The sequence below is a fragment of the Sycon ciliatum genome, chromosome 8 (genome assembly GCF_964019385.1).
Source record: "Sycon ciliatum chromosome 8, ocSycCili1.1, whole genome shotgun sequence".
Classification (NCBI taxonomy): domain Eukaryota; kingdom Metazoa; phylum Porifera; class Calcarea; order Leucosolenida; family Sycettidae; genus Sycon; species Sycon ciliatum.
This window is the reverse complement of record NC_088650.1, coordinates 18,716,831-18,739,496: the sequence shown is the minus strand read 5'-3', so window position 1 is coordinate 18,739,496 and position 22,666 is coordinate 18,716,831. Positions and strand designations below refer to the sequence as shown.

The window sequence follows — 22,666 nt, the reverse complement described above, 5'->3', positions numbered from 1 at the left end:
AGGTCCCATCAGTGGAGCTCAGAGCGGGAGGTTAAACAAATGGCAATACGGTCTATATGAAATGAACAAAAAAAGCAATTTGAAAATGGCTCAAAGCATCAAAGTCAGCGAGCTATCTGCAAGACACGCACAAAGAGAGCTTTGCACGAAGGCAGATACATATTACATATACCTTTGACACTAACCAAAAAGAGTGCTCGATCAAGTCAACGCAAGGCAGCGTAATGCGGTGATCGAGTCTATAAAAAGCTATAGTGACATGTAGCCAGGCCCCCAGCACAATAAGCTGACTTGCATCATGCTAAAATCGTTCACACAAATCTCTTATAATAATTATTATATAGATTGCAGGATAGGGTGGTTGCACCAGGAAGTGCTGTCTCTGCGATAGTGGGACCAGCCAAGATTGCAGTACAGTCGTCCACCATCAATCCAGCACTTCATTGGCCCACGCCCTCGATACACCAGCATGATTTCCGGAGTTATTACCATTCATTGGCACATGCCCCCCCCCCCCCCAGTTCTTCGGCACCTGACCCGAGTTCTATTTGGGCCGCACTACTTTGTAGCAGTCATACTATAGTACTAGAACTGGATGCACGTGATATCCACTGGAGCTGGCGCTGGCCATGAGCTGACCCACCGCCGTGCCTCCCAGTGTCAATTTTGCTTATGTGATCCTACCACAATCTGGAACATTATCAGTACTCGCCTCTGTTGACTTGCCAGCACTAGTTCTGGTGGATCTGGGCATGTTTCTGCCTTCTCTTAAGCATGTATTCTCCTGCAGGTGCATCTTTCACCTCCTTCTAATGCGTGAGCACATTTTCTGTGGAGATTCAACGACACATACACCAGAAAATACAGAACGGAACAGTGGCTGCCAATGCGACACAAGTACCACATAGACCTAAAAACTCATAAGTACCCTGGGAGTTAGATGCATTTACGGGCAGTATGCCAGGATTTGCGCAGCTAATTTAAAATCAGATTAGCAATGCTGTGTGCTACCTAGGCGGCATCTTGGACTCAAAAACCAACCGATTGTGGTCCAACCCAACCGACAGCGTTGTCGGTGGGTTCCGATTGGCAGGTGTTGGATGGACGTATGATCCATGCGTCCCCACAAGCAATGAGAAGTTAACAATGCCACTAAGGATATAATATCGCGGACAGCAGTACAATGAAACTGGGCCATTCATTATCAGCAATATCAGGGGTATATCCCATCCGATAAGACGTACAGCTCGTGTATGGCGGACTTTACAGCAGGTCCCGACATAGCTTGCCCCGTGCCCTTTACCACTCCTGGGCCAAAACTGTTGTACAATATTCGAGAGGGTCTAGCCTAGTGAGTGTGAACAGAACCTGGCAAACCATATCTCCAAGTGATTCACATGTTGGTATATTCTCCGTTATCATACATCAATTCCGAGCAATTTGACACCCTAATATTCTCGCACCACTACTGCTGAAGTATTGACCACAAACCATGTTCCATTTGACTTACAAACGGAACTTGCAAAAGGCATGAGAGCATTGGAATCTGTAAAGACTCTCGCATTATTAGTAGGGCTGAAACGATCATTCAATAACTCTTAACGATCAACCAATATCATTAACGATCGATATATTGGTTTTATCGATTCTTGTCGGCTCTACCCGTGTACCTCGAACACCAGTTTATGAAAAAATTCCACGATACTTTTGCTACGTTAGAAATTTGTGGCACCGCACTGTTGACATCTGTAGACATCTGGCTGGTTTATCAACATGACCTAGAGGATTTCATGTTGTTTCTAGAGGGAAGAATCTTCTGATCACCCTCTGGCAACTGCTCTTATCTCTGACCTTTCCCGCAAATGAACTGAAAAGACAAAGAGTGCTCTCTTCCGATCTCTTTCAAAGCCACAAATCAATTTTACTGCGCTTGAAAGTACATGATTGTACTCGTATTCACTATCGGATGGAGTGCAAGGGCTGGAATACTGTCACTCATATACATGCATAAAAAATTGTTAGCACTCGTTTTGAACACTAACGATTATCGATTGCACTCTTAACGATCGATATGCGAGTTATCGGTATAATTGTTTCAGCCCTTATTATTAGCCACCATACATACCTTTCGGGAAGTCGTGTTGGAAGCAGAATGCTCGGAGAGCAGAGCTGAGTGAGATCTGCATACAGTAACACAGCGACAATGAATCACATGAACAGAAGGTATCCGTACACATCTGAATATGCGCTTATGGGAGGAAAATCCGTGCGACAAAAGAGGATCGTGCTATGCAGGTGTATGTCTTACCCGGGTACGTACTAAGTGAGTTCCACCGTACGTATATAATTGTATTGCAATTGAATCACTATACTGACTGGAGCCAAAAATATCAATTGGCACTTACTCCGGTTACCCGAATGTTTCGGTACCACTATCATTAGGTTTGTTGCAATCGAACCAAGTCATAGTTGAGTCATTTTCAATGCGTTAGGTGTTACCTGATGTGCCCACTGCATCAGCCGCTATGTCATATTCCACCAGGCATGCACCAAACCAGGCGCAATGCGCACACTGATGATGGTGGTTGTCACACAACGAGCAGTAGTAAAAGTGAAAGCACATTTTGCATGTGATTTTGTTGTAATTTGTGCCAGTCGAATTGTCTCAGTGTAACTAGTTTATCGTTAGCTTACTAGTTTGTTTAGGCCATCATTTTTTATATCTATGTTTCGCGTTAGTTCAACTTCCAGAATCATATGCGAGAGGTGGAAAAAAATAAAAAGTTGCAAAATAATAAAAAAGGCTCATCAGAGGTGTATGCACTGTACATAGCACAATAGCTCGTGCATGGTGTACATTCGAAAGAAAAATCGTACATCGAAGCACAACATCTGGGTTATCAGCAAGAGTAAATATTCACTTTGGACAGAGGAGGCATCCGTTGGTGCCTATGCTTCGCTGGATTATTGTACTCAGACTTCGGCAGCGGTGCAGCAAAGACCTCCGGAACGACGCATCCTCTCAACTTCAGGCGATCAATGCTGTCTGGTGTTAGCTCATAGAATATTGCTCCCAGATGCCGAACAAACGATTTGCCAACGCTGGCCTAGAGGCCATTTCTGAATCTCAGCTTTGCCGTATGCAACCAGTCCACACTGATGACTCGTACAATCGTACACTCACCGTGCATGTAAGATTTTTTATTTTTTTCTGAAAAAAATCAAAACGTATGGGTGCGGACGACGCGCAACATAGCTATAAAAAATGATGGCCTTATACAAAAGAGAAAGACCAAGGAACTACAAGGTACGCTATACTGTCCACTTACACCACCAGTTACTAAACAATCAGCTCATGCGATAGCATTGCACGACACTGAACAGCTCTAGCACATCTTGGATGCGCACTCCAACAGCCTTGTGGACGACGACCGTCACTGGAGAATCGGTCCGTCGCTCCACCAGCCCGGCGGCACAGTGGACAGTGCCTTGGGGGTGTCAGGCATGGATCAGGCTGATAAGGACGTGGTGGAGACGGAAATGATGTTTGCAAGGAAGAGTGATGATATGCGTATATGCTCTCCGCCAGTTGTTGAAGCAACAGTCCGGCAGTGGAAAGTCGGCAAGGTTAAAATAAGTGACCAACTGGGTGAAAGTACACCAAATGTGGCCCATCTCTTGAATGGTGCGGACCACGGCAAGGACCTGAAGTTGAAGGTCGTCAATGGCAACACCGCATGGTCGACGTCAATGGGAACATCAAGCCATCAAGTTGGTGGAACTATGGAATGTCCGTCGCAGGCTGCAGCGACAGGGTAACGTGCTCAGGGAAGAGTACAGTGACGATGATCAGCTGTGTCTTGCACGCAGTCGTGTTGATCGTGGCGTGCAGAACAACAGAGACAGTTGCGGTATTCGTACATTTGTCTGTTTAGGATTGTGATCCCCAGGAAGTCCTTTGGTGAGGAGTGATGTCACGCAACGAGCAGTAGTCAAAGTGAAAGGACTTCTTGCATGTGATTTTGTTGTAATTTTGTAAGGTGTGGTGGCAGAACTTTCAGCTGGTAGTGGGTGATGGGCTGGCGGTGTGACAACAATTACGGGCTTGACGAACGACATAATTATGGCGAGTCGATCTTTGGCCAGTTGCTGAGTTGGAGATAGTCACCGTAGACCCAGAGATCTGGTCCACGGTCCAGGGGTTGGGATCCCACTGTGGTGAGAGCTTGTGTGCCTGCTCATTGCGGCGTAAGACGCGCTGACCAGGAGTGAGGATGGGGGCGTTTGACCGGCGGGTGGCATTGGTAGCGTCGCACTGGGATTGGCGGAATTGCTGGTCACGGTGGGCAGCTGAAGGCAAGTCTGGTGCGGCTGCCGTAATGCAGGGTATGCTGTCGCGGATGGGGCGACCAAACATGAGTGTTGCCGGTGCCTCGTGAATGGCAGGGTGTGGCGTGGTGCGGTACGCTAGGAGCCATTGGTCTAATGCAACATTGATGTCTTCGCCAGCTAGTTTGGCAGTTCGCAGAACTTTGCCAATGGTACGGTTGAGGCACTCCGTTTGCTTGTGGCCACAAAGGAGGGGTGTAGTGGTGCTGGATAGCGTGTTGCGCGAGGAAATCAGCAAAAGCCGAAGAACGGAACTGAGGACTGTTGTCCGAGACTAGCTCTTCGGGCAAGCCGAACATGGATAATGTAGAGCGCAGAGCTTTAACAACACCGGCCGTAGTGGGTGTCGTGCTGAACACGTTGATGACCGGGTAGCGAGTCAACTGGTCGATAGGGGCAAGCAGGTGCTGACCGTTTGGCATGGGTCCATAGAAATCGACGAAGACTCGTTGCCACGGCTTGGTGGACGGTGGTGTGGGCACGGACTCCTGGACGTAGCGGTGTCGTTGAGAGAGTTGCTTGGCACGGAATACATTGCCGGCAGAGTGCTTCGGCTTCAGTAGCCATGTTGGGCCACCAAACCTTGCTGTTGAGCCGTTGCTTGGTGCGGACAATATCTTGGTGGCCCGCATGTGTAAGCTGCAGGGTAAGCCGTTGGAATGACGAGACGGTCGTTGCGGAGTAGTAGACCGTCACTCTCAGACAGTTCATGGCGGAGGGCAAAGTACGGGCGGACCGTGGTGTGGTTGGAATCCCAGCGGCCAGATTGCAGAGAGGAAAGGATGGCTTGCAGTGTGGTGTCTGCGGTGGTGGCGTCCGCAATCTCCTTCAGAGCCAACGCATTTGGCTTAGCTGCTGTAGCTAGGGCATGTATGTACGCAGTGTCTTCCTGTGCGCCGATGTTTGGCAAGTCGGGATGAGGCTGCGGATTGCGACTGACGACGTCGGCCGGGTTTTCTGGGCCAGGCTTGTACTGGAGCTGGAAGCTGAGATCCTGCAGGCGGAAGACCATGCGCTCAATTCGTGGCGGAGGTCTCGATTCGACGGCCATGAGTTGCAGGAGCGGCTTGTGGTCGGTGACAACGGTGAACTGTGGATCACCTTGTCAAGCAGTGGTGAAAGCGAAGGCAGCCAAACTTGACACCCAATGTTTCCCGTTCAGTTTGATAATATTGCTGCTCGACGCCGGAGAGTGCACGGCTGGCGAATGCTACAGGTGCATCGTGGCCGTTGTCTTGCCGTTGACACAGGATTGTGCCGAGGCCGGTGGGCGATGCGTCGACATACAGTGATGTGTATCGCTTGCGGTCAAAGTATTGCAGCATGCAGTCTTCGGCGATGGCCTTCTTCAGTGCATCAAATGATTGCTGCTCAACATCAGTTCAACGCCAAACAGTACCTTTCTTAGTGAGAGCAGGGAGTGGCGTGGTGAGATCGGCCGTGTTACGAATGTAACGGCGGAGGAAGTTGGTGAGACCCAGGAAACTCTGTATGTCGCTGACGCAAGATGGCGTAGAGAATGTAGCCACAGACTGCTGGTGGCTGGGAGAGGCGCGGATGCCCTTGTCGGAGTAGACGCTAGCCATGAACTTGAGCCGAGGCTTGAGGATGTGACATTTGTGACATTTGGCTACGTTGAGTGTAACGTTGTGATCTTGGAGCCGCTGGAGGCAGGCGGCGAGTCGTCGGTTGTGCTCTTCGACGCTCTTACCAAAGTTGAAGATGTTGTCGTGGACGTTCTTCACACCGTCGAGGCCAGCGAGCCATGGCGTCCAGTGTGCGCTGTAGGATCTCGGATGCGGACGATACGCCCATGGGCAGACGTTTACAGTGCAAAACTGCGTAGCGATGTGATTTAGGGTGGCCTGGCTCTCCACAGCGGTAGCAGAGCGATGTGCTGGATTCCTGCTGGCCTGGAGCGCGAGTGGCGACTGGGGCAGGTGGCTGGTGGTACGAGTTTGCAGCTGGATGTGGCGAAGACTGCATCGGTCGACGCGACGGAGTTGAAACAGTAGCGGGAGGCGGCTGTGTCCTTTTGTAGAACGGTGGCTGATGACGGAGGGCATTGATCGAGTCTTGTGTGCGCCGGAACGCCGTCGTCTGTTCCACTGACGCTTCAAATGCTCTGGCGGCCTTGAGCGCCTTGGCGAGATCAAGGGACGCAGTCTCCAGCAGTTTTCTGCGTAGTGGATCGGACGTGCATCCTGCCACAATTTGATCACAGAGAGCCACGTTCTTCTGGGCATCGTCGGCGAAGCTGCAGGTCGTTGCCGATGCCAGCAAACGAGTATAACACGTGTCTTACGTTTCGCCAGGCTGCTGGGTGACCTGCCGGAAGTGGAAGCGGGCCATGCTGGGGCTCTGCTTCGACTGAAAGTAGTCGGCGGCGGCGGGTATGAGGCCGTCGAGATCGTTGCCAGTGTTGGCTAACGTAGGGACGAGCTGCTGGATGTCCTTGCCGGCCACATACTGGAAAGTGTCTCTCTGGCGAGTGTCATCCGAGATGCCGGCTGCTGCGACATAGAGTTGGAAACACCGTTCCCAGGCAAGAAAATGGGCAGCAGCGTCGTAGAGACTGCTGTAGATCGGGAATGGCTCCGGAGGCGGTAGTGACAGTAGGGACATGGCGAGGATCAGGCGTTTGCTCGCAGCGCCAATGTAATGTTGTTCTCTTGCTGTATTCCAAACAACAACTAGCTCGGAGCTCCGGAAAGCTCCGCAATAGTGAGGTTTTGCATTCCGAATTTCGGCTCGGCGTTCTTTGGTCATTTGTCGAACATCAAAATGTCGAATTTTCGCACCGACGTTTGTTTTGCAAGTCGAAAATGATGTGTTTTGATTTCGTGAGCCCCAGCATCAGCAATGTCCTGTCCCGTGCTCCTTTTCTTGCTGATTCCGACAAACTTTGATCGCGCCCAAAGAGTCGAGGGCCAAACCTGCCTCCTCAGTCGCCTCAGAAAAACCAACTCCATGGCCAAGTCAAATTTTATGGGTATCGCCATAGTCTTTTCAGCCACACAGATGACGGTGAGGACACTCCAGGCGAAAGAGAGTAGGCAGGCAGTGAAGAGGCGCAATCAGAGGTAGCTGACGATGCTGATGTCGTCAAAGACGCCTGCGAAGGCATGCCAAGATAAGAAACCTCTTTGAATAAATCACGCGCTAGCGCTCTTCCACAAGAAAATTCATCCGAAAAATATGTTCGGCAAAGTGAGCTTTTTCCGAACAAACATGCCGCATCTTCGTGTGCATTTTCGACCTCGCTCCCGCGTGCCGAATCTTTTGCCGAATTTCGGAATGCAAAACCTCACTAATATGATGCCAACAGAATGTATTGGTGTGCGTGCATGCGTACAGAGTCGGTGCGTACCGACTGTCAGCACAGGTGTGGAAAGCAGCATATGTAAATGGATAGGAGCACAAACGGTGCCGCGTGCATATATGTGTCGGTAGAGCATGAGACTCTTAATCTCAGGGTCGTGGGTTTGAGCCCCATGTTAGGCGCCAAATGTCGTCTCGGTTGGAGAACGAGCTGCCTCTACTATACCCTCGCCACGCCACACATCAAACGGACTAGTCAAGTGGTTTTTCTCTAGAGCTAGAGAGAGAGCTATTCATTACTACACTTCAGGAGACGACGGGAGAACTGACAACTGACATGGCGAAAAGAAAAATGATATCGGAAAGTGGTGCCCTCATCAGCACAAAAAGTGGCGTACTCGATATCAGCACAAAAAGGTGCACGTGTCAGCAATACAACAAAGCAGCGCAGCAGCATGTACGGGTCAACAGCACAGAGACACAAATACAGCAGCAGGTACGACAAAGAGACAACACGTGCAGCCACATGTACAACATATGGGTGTGACAGTCCATATATGTACGTGTGAACACTACACACGATGATAACATGCAAAGTATGGAGACCCAGACTGTGTGGTCAGCAGGACACAGCCCGTACAGGATGGAACAGACAACTAAACGTAATATAGCACCACGTACCGGCGGACTAGTCGGCGCTGATGGGAGAAGTGGCACCCCCTGAGGCAGCTACGGATGCTAGAACTCTACAGCCAGAGTGAGTCGGAGTGAGACCAACACCAATATAAAACAAAAAGGTACACCACACCAGGAAGCAAGTCAAATAAAGATGTGTGAACAACAGCCACACACCACAGAAAAGCATACAGAACAAAAACTCAATTACCGACACCATAGACACTGCAAAATCCAAACAGGAGGAAAATACTAACTCCCTGAGGACACTGAGCATGAGGCAAACGAGCAAGCAACCTCTTGCTGATGTTCCACCGTGTAACAACAACCGCGCTGGCCACCGGACTGTATGGTAGGGGTATTACACCTGGACCTCAAGGCCAACGGGCGAAGGACAGCAGGCCGGGCCCAGGTAAATACAATGAGGAGCACTGTATACAACTACAGAAATAACCCAAACCCATGCCAATTTGACCAACATACCTTCCCTGCGCATCCATTCCTAGTGTACGGGTCTGAAAGATGAAAGATGGAGCGCTTGTATACACGGGCCCGGAAAGCCTGCTTCGGCCGCCCGGCAGCAGCTTCGTAGTGGTGGTCAAGGGTCGAAGACCGACGGATACGGATCAACTCCCCAGTGAACACACCTTTGCCCATACTACAGGGGTGGTTACTACCGACAAGCAGATACAGGAAACGATTGGTGACCTTGAAATGAGGCTTCACCGCCACGTATCCCTTACTACGGAAAACTGTGGTGTCCAGGAAATCAATGCCATCATGTGCCAGTTCATGAGAAAACTTGAGGGCCGAACACTTATTATTCCTATCTAAAGTGCGCTGAACTTGACCTTCGCAACCATGCAATGATAAAGCATCTATAAACCTGAACCTCTAAACCCTCCCCCTCTAAGATCGGCAAAACGTACCGCTTCTCCAAATACAGCATAACAATGTCGGCATAGACCACTGCTGCAGGCGAACCCATGGCAGTCTCTTGGATCTGCCGAAACACATCGTTACCATACACGAACTCATTTTTCTTCCGAATGACTGACATCAAGGAAGTCACTGCTGTTAATAACCATGTACGAAGGGCGAGGGGCATCCACCTTGTATACCTGTGTGTGATATACCACGACAACCGAGCTCGTTGGATTTGTTGGTGTAGTAAAGGCTGGTCACATCTATACTCAATTATAAATGATCGTCCCGCACAGGCAAACCTTCTACCAAGTTGATGAAATCCGCAGTTGAGGTCAGAACAGTACTTTCCTCACATACATACGGGTTCAGTAGAAAGTCAGTGAACTCAGCGGGATAGTAGCCAGGACTATTTAGATTAACAATAGGCCTAACCTTCAGGACCCAGGGCTTATGTGTTTTGAGAAGTCTCCTGAAAACGGGCATGCGCCCCGGTGCGACTAAGAACAGTGACATACCAAGTGACATTATATTAGTGGGCTTACGATGCTCAATGCGATGCCTAGTCATGGCGAGTAAACAATTGACTCGGGTCGCTCACACGAAGTCTCAACACAGCCTTGAGCCTGTTGGTTGCCATCGGCAGTCTAGCCGCATGCTCATCTAGCCCCTCAGACAAAAAAACAGTCATTTATAATGTTTGGCATTGTGATGCTGGGCACGACCTATATCATCATAGTGAGATCCGTCCAGGACTACTATCACAATAGACTGCCTTTGAATATGCCTGAGTCCGATCGCGTTCTAGCTCCCAAACTATGTGCTGCATGTGTACACTCCGCCTATGGTTAGTCTACTCCAGAACAACGCCTGGAGAGGTTCATTGGGGGCATGATGTCCCCCCACCCCATTCCCCCCTGCACCTGAAGTACCGGTATTGCCCCCCCCCCTCCCCAAACAAATTACAGGACACAGATGGAGCACTGGGGAGCACGTAGCAGTAGGCAAAGTTGACGATGCCAGTGCAGACACGGCCTGACCTCGGTCACCACACTGGCACCGTATAGTCTCAGAGGGACATAGCTACCAGAGAACACACAGAATGGGAATATATAGTGCTATCTCGGTGGATAGACAACCCCCCATACACAAAATATCTACTGAGAGAGTTTTGTGCAGACCCTATGTGCACATATGTGTGGATGAGTACTGGTAAACGGACAGCTAACCCTTGTCTAAGTAAAATAAAGGTAGAATGGGCAAAAAACGGGAAAAGTCTGAAGAAAAAATTGACTGTCACCAAAAAAATAATAATAGCTACACACACGAGGGAACTCGGATGGAGAGCCAAGGATTAAAATTGGAAAAGAGGACCATCAGTTTACGAGTTATCCGTTTTGTCCAACACTTACGGATATAAACGTGATGCAGCTAAGCATCAGGTCGTTGAATGTCATGATCTCATCAGTCAGTTTTTGTGCTGATTGTTGCACATTTTTGACTCAGCAATATTCTGCATATAACCGTTAGTGTTGGACAAAACGGATAACTTGTAAACATGAGGGAACACTCATCCTTACCCAAGTCCCAACGTCAGCACTCGGCGCTGCTCCGAACCAAGAGGGACACTGGAGAGATCGTCCATCAGCTCCTCTCTTGTCCTGCGATCAAATCGCCTAATGCTAAAACACAAGAAGATAGGAAAGGCAAGTAGAATAAATAAATCAATAAAATAATAAACAACAAAACAAGTTTGAACAGCTGCAAACGTAATGGACGATCCGAACAAGACCAATGATATACCTAGCAATAAGTGTGCAGAGTGTGCAGCCCAAGGATAATCATCCCACGGCAAAGTTTATTGTTTAGGGCATAGACTCACAGTAACAGGCTCACCTTTGCTGCATCTCACACCGCTTCACACGGTAATCTACTGTATCACCATGGTAATTTCTGTTGCACATTGCTGCTTGTTTAACAAAAGGCAGAAAACACACCGAATTTCCAGGAATTACCATGGTGATACGGTACTTTAGCTTGAACCTATTGTATGACGGGTTTTCTATGATTCATAATGACCCAGAGAGAAACTAAACCGGTATCGAATTCCTGTCAGCGACGCAATTCTTCTAAGGTGTAAAGTGACTTCAGGAATACATGTATGGTGCAGAAAACTGCGATGCATGCTGATTATTTACTGTGCCCTATTGTGCACCATATACATGGTGGGTTACTCAGGGATAAAGTAGATGCACACAAGTGCCGTGCATCACGGCACAGGTTAGGTTCGCAACTAGCTGCTACAGTGTATTTGTGGTCCGAACTTGCACTCTACTCAGCTCTGCATACGCAAAGAGTGCTGGTGCCGAAATGAACCAGAAGGGTGCTGAGTGGGACGCAACAACACTGACTCTGTATACCCATCATCGGTACACAGATATGATAGGGTATGCAGTACCTGCTCTAAGATTTAACACAAACCGGGTACACGTCTACCTGGCACAACTCCTGCAACACTGGGCCAGGGCCAGATGCGTTCAAGTGCGGCTACTGTGTGTCAGGGAGTCGTAAACTTACTTTCGACTTCCTGATGTACATGATTGTACATGTACATGTATGAACGTACTCGCACTGGGCACTCTGGCCGCACGCATCTGCACGCGTATGCAGCCTGTCAGTGGCGGTATACCCTCGAAGTATATAAAAAAGTATAGTACTCGACAGGACTTCCGACCGGGTCGCAGGTAACCCAGTGTTCTTTTTCCAAAAGGTCCAAGTACTCACAAACAGGGCCACTGACCTCGCTCTGGAGCAGACACTGGTAATCTAGGTCCAAGTTTGCTCGATTATGTTCTGACGCTTCATGTGCTTTCATAGCCAAGGTTTCTCACTTTCTTCGCAAGCTCTTTTAGTCTTGAGAGTTGACAACTGCTTATGGTTGTGTTGGCAGAAAACATGTCAGCTAATCTGACAACCGTCCAACCCCATTTTACTGGTAAGTAGTCAGCGAGTGGCTTTAGTGGGCCATACTAGAGGGGAAGTTACGCGGCATATTTGTGCTTCCTTTTTGAAAACACGTTCTCGCTCGAAGGGTTTCTAAACTTTATCCCTGCGCTCATTGATGGAGTTCATCGATGGAGTTGCCAGTGGCACTCTACAGAAGAACAATGTTGTCAAGTTTTTTATGAAAAATTGTCAAACATTTTCAAATTGCTATAAGTTTGGTTAGGGCCGGGTTCCACTGCGGCTCCGCAGCTCCGCTGCTCCACGGTACTTGGCTGCATGCAGCAGAGCGGCGCGGTTCCAGTGACACTCGCCATTCATGGTACCGCGATCGTGCTCGACGTTTTTTGTTTACATTTAGCCTGCCTGCACGAGCGTGAAATCCAAAAAAATCCTCGTGTTCTGGCCTGTGCAACGAATTAAAATTCCCCCGAATAAAACAATTAAGCGCGGGAAACAATGCAAGCCGTGATCGCGGCTTGCATTCTTTTGTATCAAGCAGCGAAGCGAAAGCTGGTGATGAGCCGCGGCCTCGCTGGACCAGCTCGTAATGATGACGTTTCATGCCGTGGATGATGTGCGGCGGAGCGGCAGTGGAACCCAGCCCTTAGGCAAAGGAAATTTGTCATTAATTTGTTTATGCTGCATAGATGGAGAGCTGCACACTCTGGCTTATGGACTCTCGCCTACAGTGTAGTCGTACTGCTAGTGTACTGGCATTACAGAAGACACGAAAAACGAGAACATAATTATGGCGAGAAAGTAACTACTGGCTAAGAATTGCCCTAGGACTTACCGCTTCTCAGTGCTCCATACCAGGAAGTAGCACAATACCTACTCCCTGCTCCATACGAGTGTTTTCTCCTCATTCTCTGCATCCTTTACCCCAGGAGTCTCGTCCATTTAGCGGCTCAAATGCTTGAGCTCCGGATAGCGGAAAATAGCTCGTCGTCCATTAGCGGCTCTAATAGTACCTGGTCTGAAGTGTCGCAGTCTAGCAACTATGATTTTTTCCAGGAGGGTAAGGGTTGCAAACCCAAAGATACCCTAAGCTTCGTCTATCAAACAAAACAATTGCCCTAAAAAATGGAAGAGGAAAAGAGTGAGCGAGCTGGTCTGAGCGCGCTACTTTTTAAAAAATAGAAGCTGAAAGCCATCAAAGTCAAAGCATTCTGGCTAGCGCGTTTGTGTATGTCACGAGCGCTAGCGCGCTAGTCGCAGCAAACGCTCGCAGGCCAGAGTTAGCGCTATTTGGGCTGTTTGCCGCACGCGGCAGCTGGATGGATCACGTGATCCAAGCTGACAAATAAGGTCCGATGGTTCAGCTACATTGAGCCACAAGCGTTTCCGTCCGTACCACCACTGGCACTAGCAGTCGCAGTGTTCAGGTGCACAAAAGCACACACAGAAGAGGCGAAAGGCCGTGTAGCTGTGGAGTGACACTGTATGCTGAAAGGTACGGAAGTTTGTTACTGTTCGAACTGTCCATTTCATAACATGACTGTACATGTGCATAAGTTATAATATAACTACTTTCAAGTACTATTATCACTCCCTTAGTGTTGAATTCATGATTTGGCTAGTCGTGATCAATCTAATATTGACTTCGTACTAGGTGTTATTTCCTATACTGACCTCGTACTCGCTCAATATTCTAAGATACGTACACTGTACACTGTACATGTACTCAGTGTCTGCTCTAGAAAAGCAACCTGGGACACATGTACATTGACCTGGCAGGTAGCCCTTTCCCAAAGGTGCTCGCCCTTTTTTCGCCCTTTTTCGCCCTTTTTGGAAAAGCCCGTTTCTTTCGCCCTTTACTGCGTTTTTTGGTGAATATCGCACTTTTTGAGCTTTTTTAGCTGAAAAAGTGCTAAAATCTGTTTGCTCATGCACGCGATCACAGTTTCCGAGTGTTTGATGGGCCTTGGCACGCCGTTTTTTTTTGGGGGGGGGGGGGGGGCAACAAGTTGGTGAAGCTTGTACCCGGTGTACCAGGTGTACACAATGCTGCAAAAAATGGGTTTTTTGAACTTTACTTTCTGTATTGCCTTTCGTGGACCCATAAATGGAAGAGTGCGTATTCATTTCTCAGCTTAGGTTCATATCTGAACATGTATCATGGCTATAAAAAAAAAAGTAAATTATCGTATCCGTTCCCGAAGGGAACTCACGACGGCCGCTAACACCCGATAAACCCTAGCGGCTATGCTTCACTGAAAAAAGAGCACTTTTTGCCTGTTTTCACTGAAAAAAGAGCACTTTTCCAGCATATTTTGAGGGACGCGAAAAGCACTACAATGTAAGTGCGAATTAAAAGAGCACCTTTGGGAAAGGGCTACAGCTGAGCCGGCTGCAGCAGACACTGGGTTGTTACTATTGGAGTACTGCTCTTACATGTACATGTAGAGTGTATGACAGCTGACCGTACAGGGTGAAAATCCGGCAAAAAACCCTACAACTACATGTACATGTACATGTACATGTACATGTACATTGTAGTACCTGTAATCGGAAGTGTCATTGTTCAAAGTGCTTCCTACTAGTTTACCTTGTAATCCAATAATAAGAATGATACAGTCAGACCTCTCTTATCCGGTACTTTTTTTATCCTGATCCCTCGCCATCCGGGAGAAAATCGTTGGTTACCGATTTACAGCATATGCCATACATGCAGACAGTATACATGTACATGTACTTCAGAAGTATGTGTGTTCGATTATCCGGTTCCCTCGCCTATCCGGATATTTTTTGTGGAAGACGGATATGTGCGGTTAAGGGAGGTCTGACTGTAGGGTCCAGAGGATTCTGCCGGCAGAAAAATTGGCAGAATTCGGTACTTTTTCTGGTCAGTTTCATGCATGTTTGGTATGTGGATAAGGAAATGGAGCAGAATTCGAGGAATTGCCCGCCATAAGGTTTGTATGGTTCTGCCAATTTTACTGCTTTTCGAGCAGAATCTGCCACCTTTTCGAGCAGAATCCGCCGGTCCCTTTCTGACTGTAACACAGGTGGCGTATTAAATGAAGCAGCATAACGATAGATGTGCAAAGATGCCTGGTCTGCTTCTGTCTTGGGTTCACTACCCCGTGCATTGCAGCTAGTAATCTGGCAAACTATAAATTATTCTACTTCGAAGTAAGTACATGTACTTTCTTATGTACCTATACAGACGTAAAACTATTCAGCAGTTTAAAAAAATTAATAGGGCGTTGAAAACTTGAAAAGGGAAAAGTCTGATGAAAAATTCGGCTATCAGCCCCCAGGATATTGAACCAGGGACCCTGTCTTGCGTTGAGGCCAGCGATGCTCTAGCCAATGAGCTTACATTGTATATGGTGCAGTTGTCATCCAAGCAGCGAACGTTCAACATTTTCTTCAGTCTTCGGAAGTCATGCTTCATGTGATCCAACGCAGGATGGTGGCACGCAGCCCTCCAGTACACGCACACTTTACGCACAAACTGGCACTGCAGTGCTTATCAATGAAATCCAGTCGCGTCACTCAAGTTCGCGCCGGGCGTTGCGCAGCCCGAAACCTGCGAACACTGGGCTGCGAAATGTTGCAAGGCGTAAACTTGAGTGACGCGACTCGATTTCATAGATCAGGACTATAGTATGGGCGTGGAGCACGATTTCTTACTGAACGTGAATGAGTCGATGGATAGTGATCATGGTTTAGTTGAATCTTGCCTGATGATGATTAGGCTCCGGCGGAGTATGCTCACGAAATCATGGAATTATGCTTTCATGGATTCTCGCATTATGCTCGTAAAATCCTCAGAATATTATTATGCTTTGGCACCCGGGGATATATCATTCACTTTGTTGTACTTATGGAGCCTCAAATTTCGGAAATTTGTGCCTTTTTCCGTACCTGCAAGTTGCAAGTGGCCATAAGTACAACAAACTTGAGTATCCCCATACCAAGATGTCCATGCATGTTAGAGATCAACATGGAGAAGAGAAAACATTACTTCTTCTATTCATGGTGAAAAAGGAGGACAAAATGTTACGAGTTATGACCAACTGTCCACCAACGTAACCAGATCTTACACAGTTAGCGAGTGCGACAAAATGGCACAACACTGAAAAGGAGTACTCAGACATTCGGTGGCCTGACACCTAGCTCACCATCCGAATTTTTCTATTCATTACTTGATTTCTTTTGTACTTCAGTAAAAATATTATTTCATTGCCAAAGTAGTTTGAGTTACCTTTGAAAATTATCATGTTCAACTGTCTTCTTATTCATCATACTCGTCCTCAGTAGTAAGTGCGGGGCAGGTTCTGGCACACTTTTTGACCTTTGACCTTTGGGCCAAATAAGGCACACTGTGTCGGGCGTGCTTGGTCTGCTCCCGGGACCCCCCCAGAGTTTGACCTTTGACCCCTGGCATGCCATAAATGTCATCCTTAAAGGGGAAGTATACCCTAAAATCAAATTTTCACCAGTTGTAGTCTTCTGGGTGCTGAGTCGAATGGTCTTGGTCCGAGGAAGCTGCGACGCTCCCTTCCTACTTGAATCCCAATCGAACTCGCGCACTTCCACCGAAACTGGGTGACTGCGCCCTACTAGATGGGGATTTGTATGCAAAATGTCACTAAAAGCGCCATTTCGTTCTTATAAAAGCACGGATGACCGCGATTGGCCCATATGTTGTAGTCTTTTGGACGCTGAGTCGACTGGTTTTGGTCCGAAAAGGCTGCGATGCAGCGTTCCTCCTTTATTCCCAATCGAACATGGTTGAACAAGCGGTCACGTGCTCCTGGGTGCCCAAATCACCTGGTCACCGCGCCAGCAGGCGAGAACTTTCACACCAAGGTTCAACTCGAGTTCAACTCGAGTGACAGGACTGCACCCAAAAAAGGTCAAACAGGCTAGTAAGTTGTACCCTGCAGGCACGGTGACCAGGTGACTGGCGTACGCAGGAGCACGTGACCGCTTGTTCAACCATGTTCGATTGGGAATAAAGGAGGAACGCTGCATCGCAGCCTTTTCGGACCAAAACCAGTCGACTCAGCGTCCAAAAGACTACAACATATGGGCCAATCGCGGTCATCCGTGCTTTTATAAGAACGAAATGGCGCTTTTAGTGACATTTTGCATACAAATCCCCATCTAGTAGGGCGCAGTCACCCAGTTTCGGTGGAAGTGCGCGAGTTCGATTGGGATTCAAGTAGGAAGGGAGCGTCTCAGCTTCCTCGGACCAAGACCATTCGACTCAGCACCCCGAAGACTACAACTGGTGAAAATTTGATTTTAGGGTATACTTCCCCTTTAAGGTTATTTTCGCCATAGATGGCGAATTCGGTGCATTCGCACCGGGGAGTAGTAAAATACGTACTATCCCCTGATTTGCACATCGTAGATGTGCATTGCATGCAGTGACATATTGCGCATGCGTGCATACGCACGCGGAGCGTGTGGCCTTCAGTGGTCCTATGCGTGTGGAAAAGACGCAGTGCAACACAAGGTGTACTAGTACACGTGTCATTATACTACTCCCTGATTCGCACTTCGTAGATTTGCAGCAAACAAAGTTCACGTTCCGTGCATTCGTTTTATTTGCACATCGTAGATGTGCACTGATTGACAAGTTGCCCATGCAGAGCATGCCTAATCGGCTTTTCGATCGGTTAAGAGAATGTTCAAATTCGGCCATATTATGAGCCCCAAGATCAGAATTCGGCTCAACATAGTACTTGAAGTCACCGTTCCCATTACGTCATGTACATTTACATACACCCTGTAGAAGCACTGAAACATCGGTTTTCGGCGAATTCAACATGCGAATTTTTGAACATTCGGCGAAAAGATGGGTAATTTCTTCAAAACCACTGTTTTCGGCGAATTTTTCGCCCGGCCGATTAGGGAAATGCCTACTATCCATGTAGGTACATTAGATGCATATTTCTATTTTGATCGGAATTCAGTTAGAATCAACCGGCTACGCCCGGAGTATCATGCATCAAAACAATTATTGAAGGGGTGTCACCATGGTCACAGTGAAGCAGTGTTGCTAGGCACCACAAATCCCCTCTGCCCTGCACCGAATTTATACTGGAGAATCCAGAGTGACCAGCAAAGAGTCACCACCCGCGGGTATCCAGTCACACTAAGGCATGTCCACCATTCCCCACATATTCACTGTAACAAAACACAATACTGTTTACTATAATACACTTTTATTTAAATTGACTTGGATGAGTCTGTAGAAGAGAACACAATACACGCACACGCACGCATGCGCGGACACACACACGCACACACACATCTAGGTTATAGTGCTATACACGTATCTAGGGTTTAGGAAGCACGAGAATATGTCGAAGCACCCACACATACCCCTTCATGCAGTGTACTTCAGTAGCCCAACACATTACGACTGCTCAGGACCATCACAAAATACATTACGACTGCTATAGCACAGTACCATCACAAAACACTACACACTGTTACTACACTGCACACACAGTTACTACACTACGCCTGTTACAAGTACTTACAAATAATTTTGAAACAAATGGCACATCCTGAAGACGGCAGCCCCAGACCTTCATACATCATCATCTGTGAAACCAAGCATGAGCGCACACAAACACTATTGGTGTCACGAATACGAAAGCAGGGTAAGACAAGAGGATACGAAACAAGTAAGTATCGCTATAACGAGGGGGTAAGTATACATATAAACAGAGCAGTGCTTACTTACAGGGTCCTAATACGCTCTACGGCGTCCCGGTAGTCGGACTGCAACAGCAGTCCGACTTGCCGACCCTCCCAGTAACGGGTTAGATGGGCCGTACCCGTGAGGTGGGCGACCACGGCTGGGCCTCCCACCAGCCTTTCTCCACTGTAAAAACGAAAGAAACCGCAGAAAGCACAGTGTCATAGAGCTCTTTTGTTGGGGGAGAGAGCTAGGAGCACTGCACACTTACCATTTGTCACAATAATTATATGATGAGACAGAGGCGGCGCTTGACGCACCGCCTCAGGTGCTGGAACAGGGGTATTACCCCTGTAAGTTCGACACCGCAGTGGCACGTGAACGTCATTTGGACTGTAATGATACTGAAGTGAAGGTGTGAACCGCAATGCAAGACCTTTATCTTCTTCCTGTCGAATTCGCTCCCCAGCTGCATACCGACATCATCCGCTAAAATCCAATCATACCAAGTAACGCAAAGGTCATCAGTTGACCTTTTGGACTTTTCAACTCTTATCCAAAACCACCAAGAGGAAAAAAAACCAGGATAATAATAATAATCTTTATTTCAGGATTACCCAAAGGCTAACGCCTATCTGGGGATGAAGAAGACGTCAGTTGTAGAAGCGTTTGTGGAGGAGTTGTTACATTATTCTCAGTAAATAGATATGGCTGATACATTCGGTGTAGACGTGGACGACCGGTCGTGGTCTCTCACCACGGGTCCTTTACTAATAGAAAGGCGGACGCCAATAAGAACTGTTGTGGAGTTGGCAGATCAAAACGCGCAGCAAGAAATTTGGCACGTCGACGGTAGACTCCATCGGGAGGACGGACCAGCTCTTGTTGATAGTAGGGGAGTGTCCGCCTGGTGCTATGGAGGTCGCCTTCATCGCGTTAATGAACCGGCTTGGATAGGACGGGGTAGCATCGAGTACTACCTCAACGGTGTCCGTCATAGAGCCGGCCGTCCTGCAGTCAGTTATTGTGACGCCACATGCTGTATTCTACGGTGGTATCACCACGGAATGCTCCACAGGGAGAATGCGCCAGCGGTGATACGCAGGGAAGGTAACAATCGGGTACGGGAGTGGTACCGATACAACCTTCGGCATAGGGAAGATGGACCTGCTTTCATCTCTCAGGAGGAGGAGGGTATCTATCAGTGGTACCTCAACGGGGTGTATTACGGTAGCCACCATCAAGACCAGGCAATACACCCCATGGAGCTGCAGTACATCAATGTAGTGCCAACTAAGGTAGACTCGTCAGCAATAAGTCATGAGCCCATTTGCGTTATTTGTCAGGATACCCTGGACCGTCCTCTATCCAAGTTGGAGTACGGTCATGAATTTCACTTCCACTGTATGAAGGAGTGGATCAGTTCTGCCCCCAGCCCAACTTGCCCAACCTGCCGCTACTCCATGACTGCTGAGGACTTGGTTGAGTTCTTGTAGTAATACATGACACAGCTGCGTGTAGGCGACTACGAATGACCAGTCATGTGCTACAGATGGACACGGACACGCCACCCTAAGTAGCCATGAGCGGCTATTTGGACAAGGACAACAAAGCACCTCGTGGGCGGCCAAGGTTGACACTAGCCACAAGTCTGGTCGCTCAGTTGAATAAGCTGGGTGTGCCCAGGGCCTGCTGGAGAGCCGGGTCAGCCGGGTCACGCGCCCGGCTGGGGAACTGCACGACCTGGCTGAACAGATAACACCGGGTCCAGTCTGACCCGGCTGAAAAATGTCTCAAACTGACAATGGATTCCTAAAATACCCGTATTTTACGACTCGCGGACCCCATCTGTTGCAAATCTCGCGCAACCGTACACACTACAGACCAGTGTATTTTACTACTCCCTGCTACAGACTACAGTCTACATTACAAGCGACAGAAACTCGGCTAGGGTCAACTGGTTCGAGCGCGATCTGGCCAGCGGCGAGCAGGAAGTCAGGACATCACGCAGGAAGTCGATGGGGCAGGTAGTCAAAAGCGTAGCTTTTGACACAGATGCAAGTTTTCAGCTGACTGGTGATTTGGACGATGGAGCCCGCAGCGAAGAGAAAAAAACTCACGCTTCCCAAGACTCTTGGAAGAAAGGTCAACCCTGGCTGGACTACGACCAAGGCAGTCTATCCATGTCATGCGCTTTGTGCAAGACGCATTTCCAAAGGAAGACGAGCGGCGGTGGATTTGGTTGCGATGCGTGGTTGAAAGGTAAGAACTCACTGCTTCAACTACGACAAGACTATGGCTGCATGGCATTCTGAGGTGACTCGGCGCACTACGACTGCAACGTCAACCTCGTCTGAACGGAGGGACCTGGCCCGCACACCCAGAGCAGCAGCGGCAGCAGCAGCACCAGCAGCAGCAACAGCGCCACCAGCAACAGCAGCGCCAGCAGCAGCTGCAGCAGCAGCGCCAGCAGCAGCTGCAGCAGCAGCGCCAGCAGCGCCAGTCACTTAGCACCAGCGCAAGCAGCAGCAGCAGTTGCAACTCCACCAGTTCTCCAGTCTGCTGAAGCCTTTCAGCAGATGGTGCAGCAGATGCCAGTCGGCTTGGCCATGCAGGTGATTCAGTCGCAGCAAGCAGCCACTCCACAAGGTGCTGCAGCCCCCCCCCCCCCTCCAGTGCTCTATTATGTTACTGCTTTGCATTCTTCACATAATGTCGTTTACCACGTTTGCGGACTTTGATAGTTCGCCTTGTTCTCTAAAATTTCCGATTTCCGGTAATAAATTCGCCTTTCTGTTTTCCTGCGTTTTGAGCAGGCTTTTTGGTTGTTTTTCTGCAGGATGATCTGACCCGGCTTGACCCGGCTGGCCTGCATGCGCCAGGTACACTCTGACCGGGCTGAGTTGAATGTCTAGAGCAGGCCCTGGTGCCCATGAAGACCATGGAAGACCTTTCCAGGTGCCGACAACATGCAGAGGACAAGACAGACTGGAAGAAACTGTGCAGCTCGACACTCGAGGACAAATCAGTATCAGCAGCTACTACACCTTGCTGATGATGCTCACAAGACAGAAGTGGGAAAAAACACTGAATTTCTTTATTTAGTGCTCAACTACGCGAAATGTGTTATTATTATTATACATGTTCAACTGTACTCAGTCTGGCTGACTGCCATTCTCTACCACACATTACCGGACACTGTTGTGGTTGTCGTCGTTATCGTCGTCGTTGTTGATGTTGTAGTCGGTTGTTGTCGTCGTTATCGTCGTCGTTGTTGATGTTGTTATTGGTTGTTGCTGTCGGTTGTTGCCGGTTGTTGTTGGTTGTTGTTGGTTGTTGTTGGTTGTTGTTGATGTTGTTGTCGGTTGTTGTCGTCGTTATCGTCGTCGTTGTTGATGTTGTTATTGGTTGTTGCTGTCGGTTGTTGGTTGTTATTGTTGATTGTTGTCGGTTGTTGTTGGCTGTTGGATGTTGTTGTCGGTTGTTGTCGGTTGTTGCTGGTTATTGTTGGTTGTTGTTGGTTGTTGTTGGGCGTTGTTGGTTGTTGTCGGTTGTTGTCAGGTGTTGTTGGTTGTTGTTGGTTGTTGTTGTCGGTTGTTGTCGGTTGTTGGGTGTTGTTGTTGGTTGTTGTTGGTTGTTGGGTGTTGTTGTTGGTTGTTGTTGGTTGTTGTCGGTTGTTGGGTG

At 48.5% G+C, this 22,666-nt stretch overlaps 1 protein-coding gene and 1 long non-coding RNA gene across 4 annotated transcripts; both read right to left on the bottom strand.

Moving 5' to 3' along the window:
* Positions 1 to 26: 26 nt before the first annotated feature.
* On the bottom strand, positions 27 to 13,392 carry LOC135824005 (uncharacterized). 3 transcript variants are annotated; one of them, XR_010554812.1, is made up of 6 exons: positions 13,109 to 13,392; positions 11,206 to 11,275; positions 10,890 to 10,991; positions 8,392 to 8,456; positions 2,126 to 2,180; positions 27 to 829 (listed from the first exon to the last, which is right to left on the bottom strand). XR_010554812.1 is itself a non-coding variant. In XM_065336895.1 (5 exons), exons 1-5 carry the CDS (start codon positions 13,188 to 13,190, stop codon positions 800 to 802), a joined length of 339 nt encoding a protein of 112 aa, XP_065192967.1. In that variant the 5' UTR covers positions 13,191 to 13,392; the 3' UTR covers positions 27 to 799. The 3 variants fall into 3 exon arrangements, 1 of the variants encoding a protein (XP_065192967.1); XR_010554813.1 differs by lacking the exon at positions 11,206 to 11,275 and having other exon boundaries at positions 13,109 to 13,385; XM_065336895.1 differs by lacking the exon at positions 8,392 to 8,456.
* Positions 13,393 to 18,487: 5,095 nt separating this feature from the next.
* LOC135822928 (uncharacterized) lies at positions 18,488 to 19,184 on the bottom strand. The gene is made up of 3 exons (XR_010554575.1): positions 19,028 to 19,184; positions 18,822 to 18,885; positions 18,488 to 18,524 (listed from the first exon to the last, which is right to left on the bottom strand). It is a non-coding gene; the product is annotated as an uncharacterized LOC135822928 (long non-coding RNA).
* Between the last annotated feature and the right edge of the window lie 3,482 nt (positions 19,185 to 22,666).

Excerpts from the sequence above, each read along its gene's own strand:
- LOC135824005 (XM_065336895.1), bottom strand. The coding sequence starts at position 13,190 with ATGCAGAGAATGAGGAGAAAACACTCGTATGGAGCAGGGAGTAGGTAT. Across the intron at positions 2,181-10,889 it reads GTGCTGACGTTGGGACTTGG|ATCTCACTCAGCTCTGCTCT; the intron begins GTAAGGATGAGT and ends TACTGTATGCAG. Across the intron at positions 830-2,125 it reads CCAACACGACTTCCCGAAAG|AAAATGTGCTCACGCATTAG; the intron begins GTATGTATGGTG and ends GAATCTCCACAG.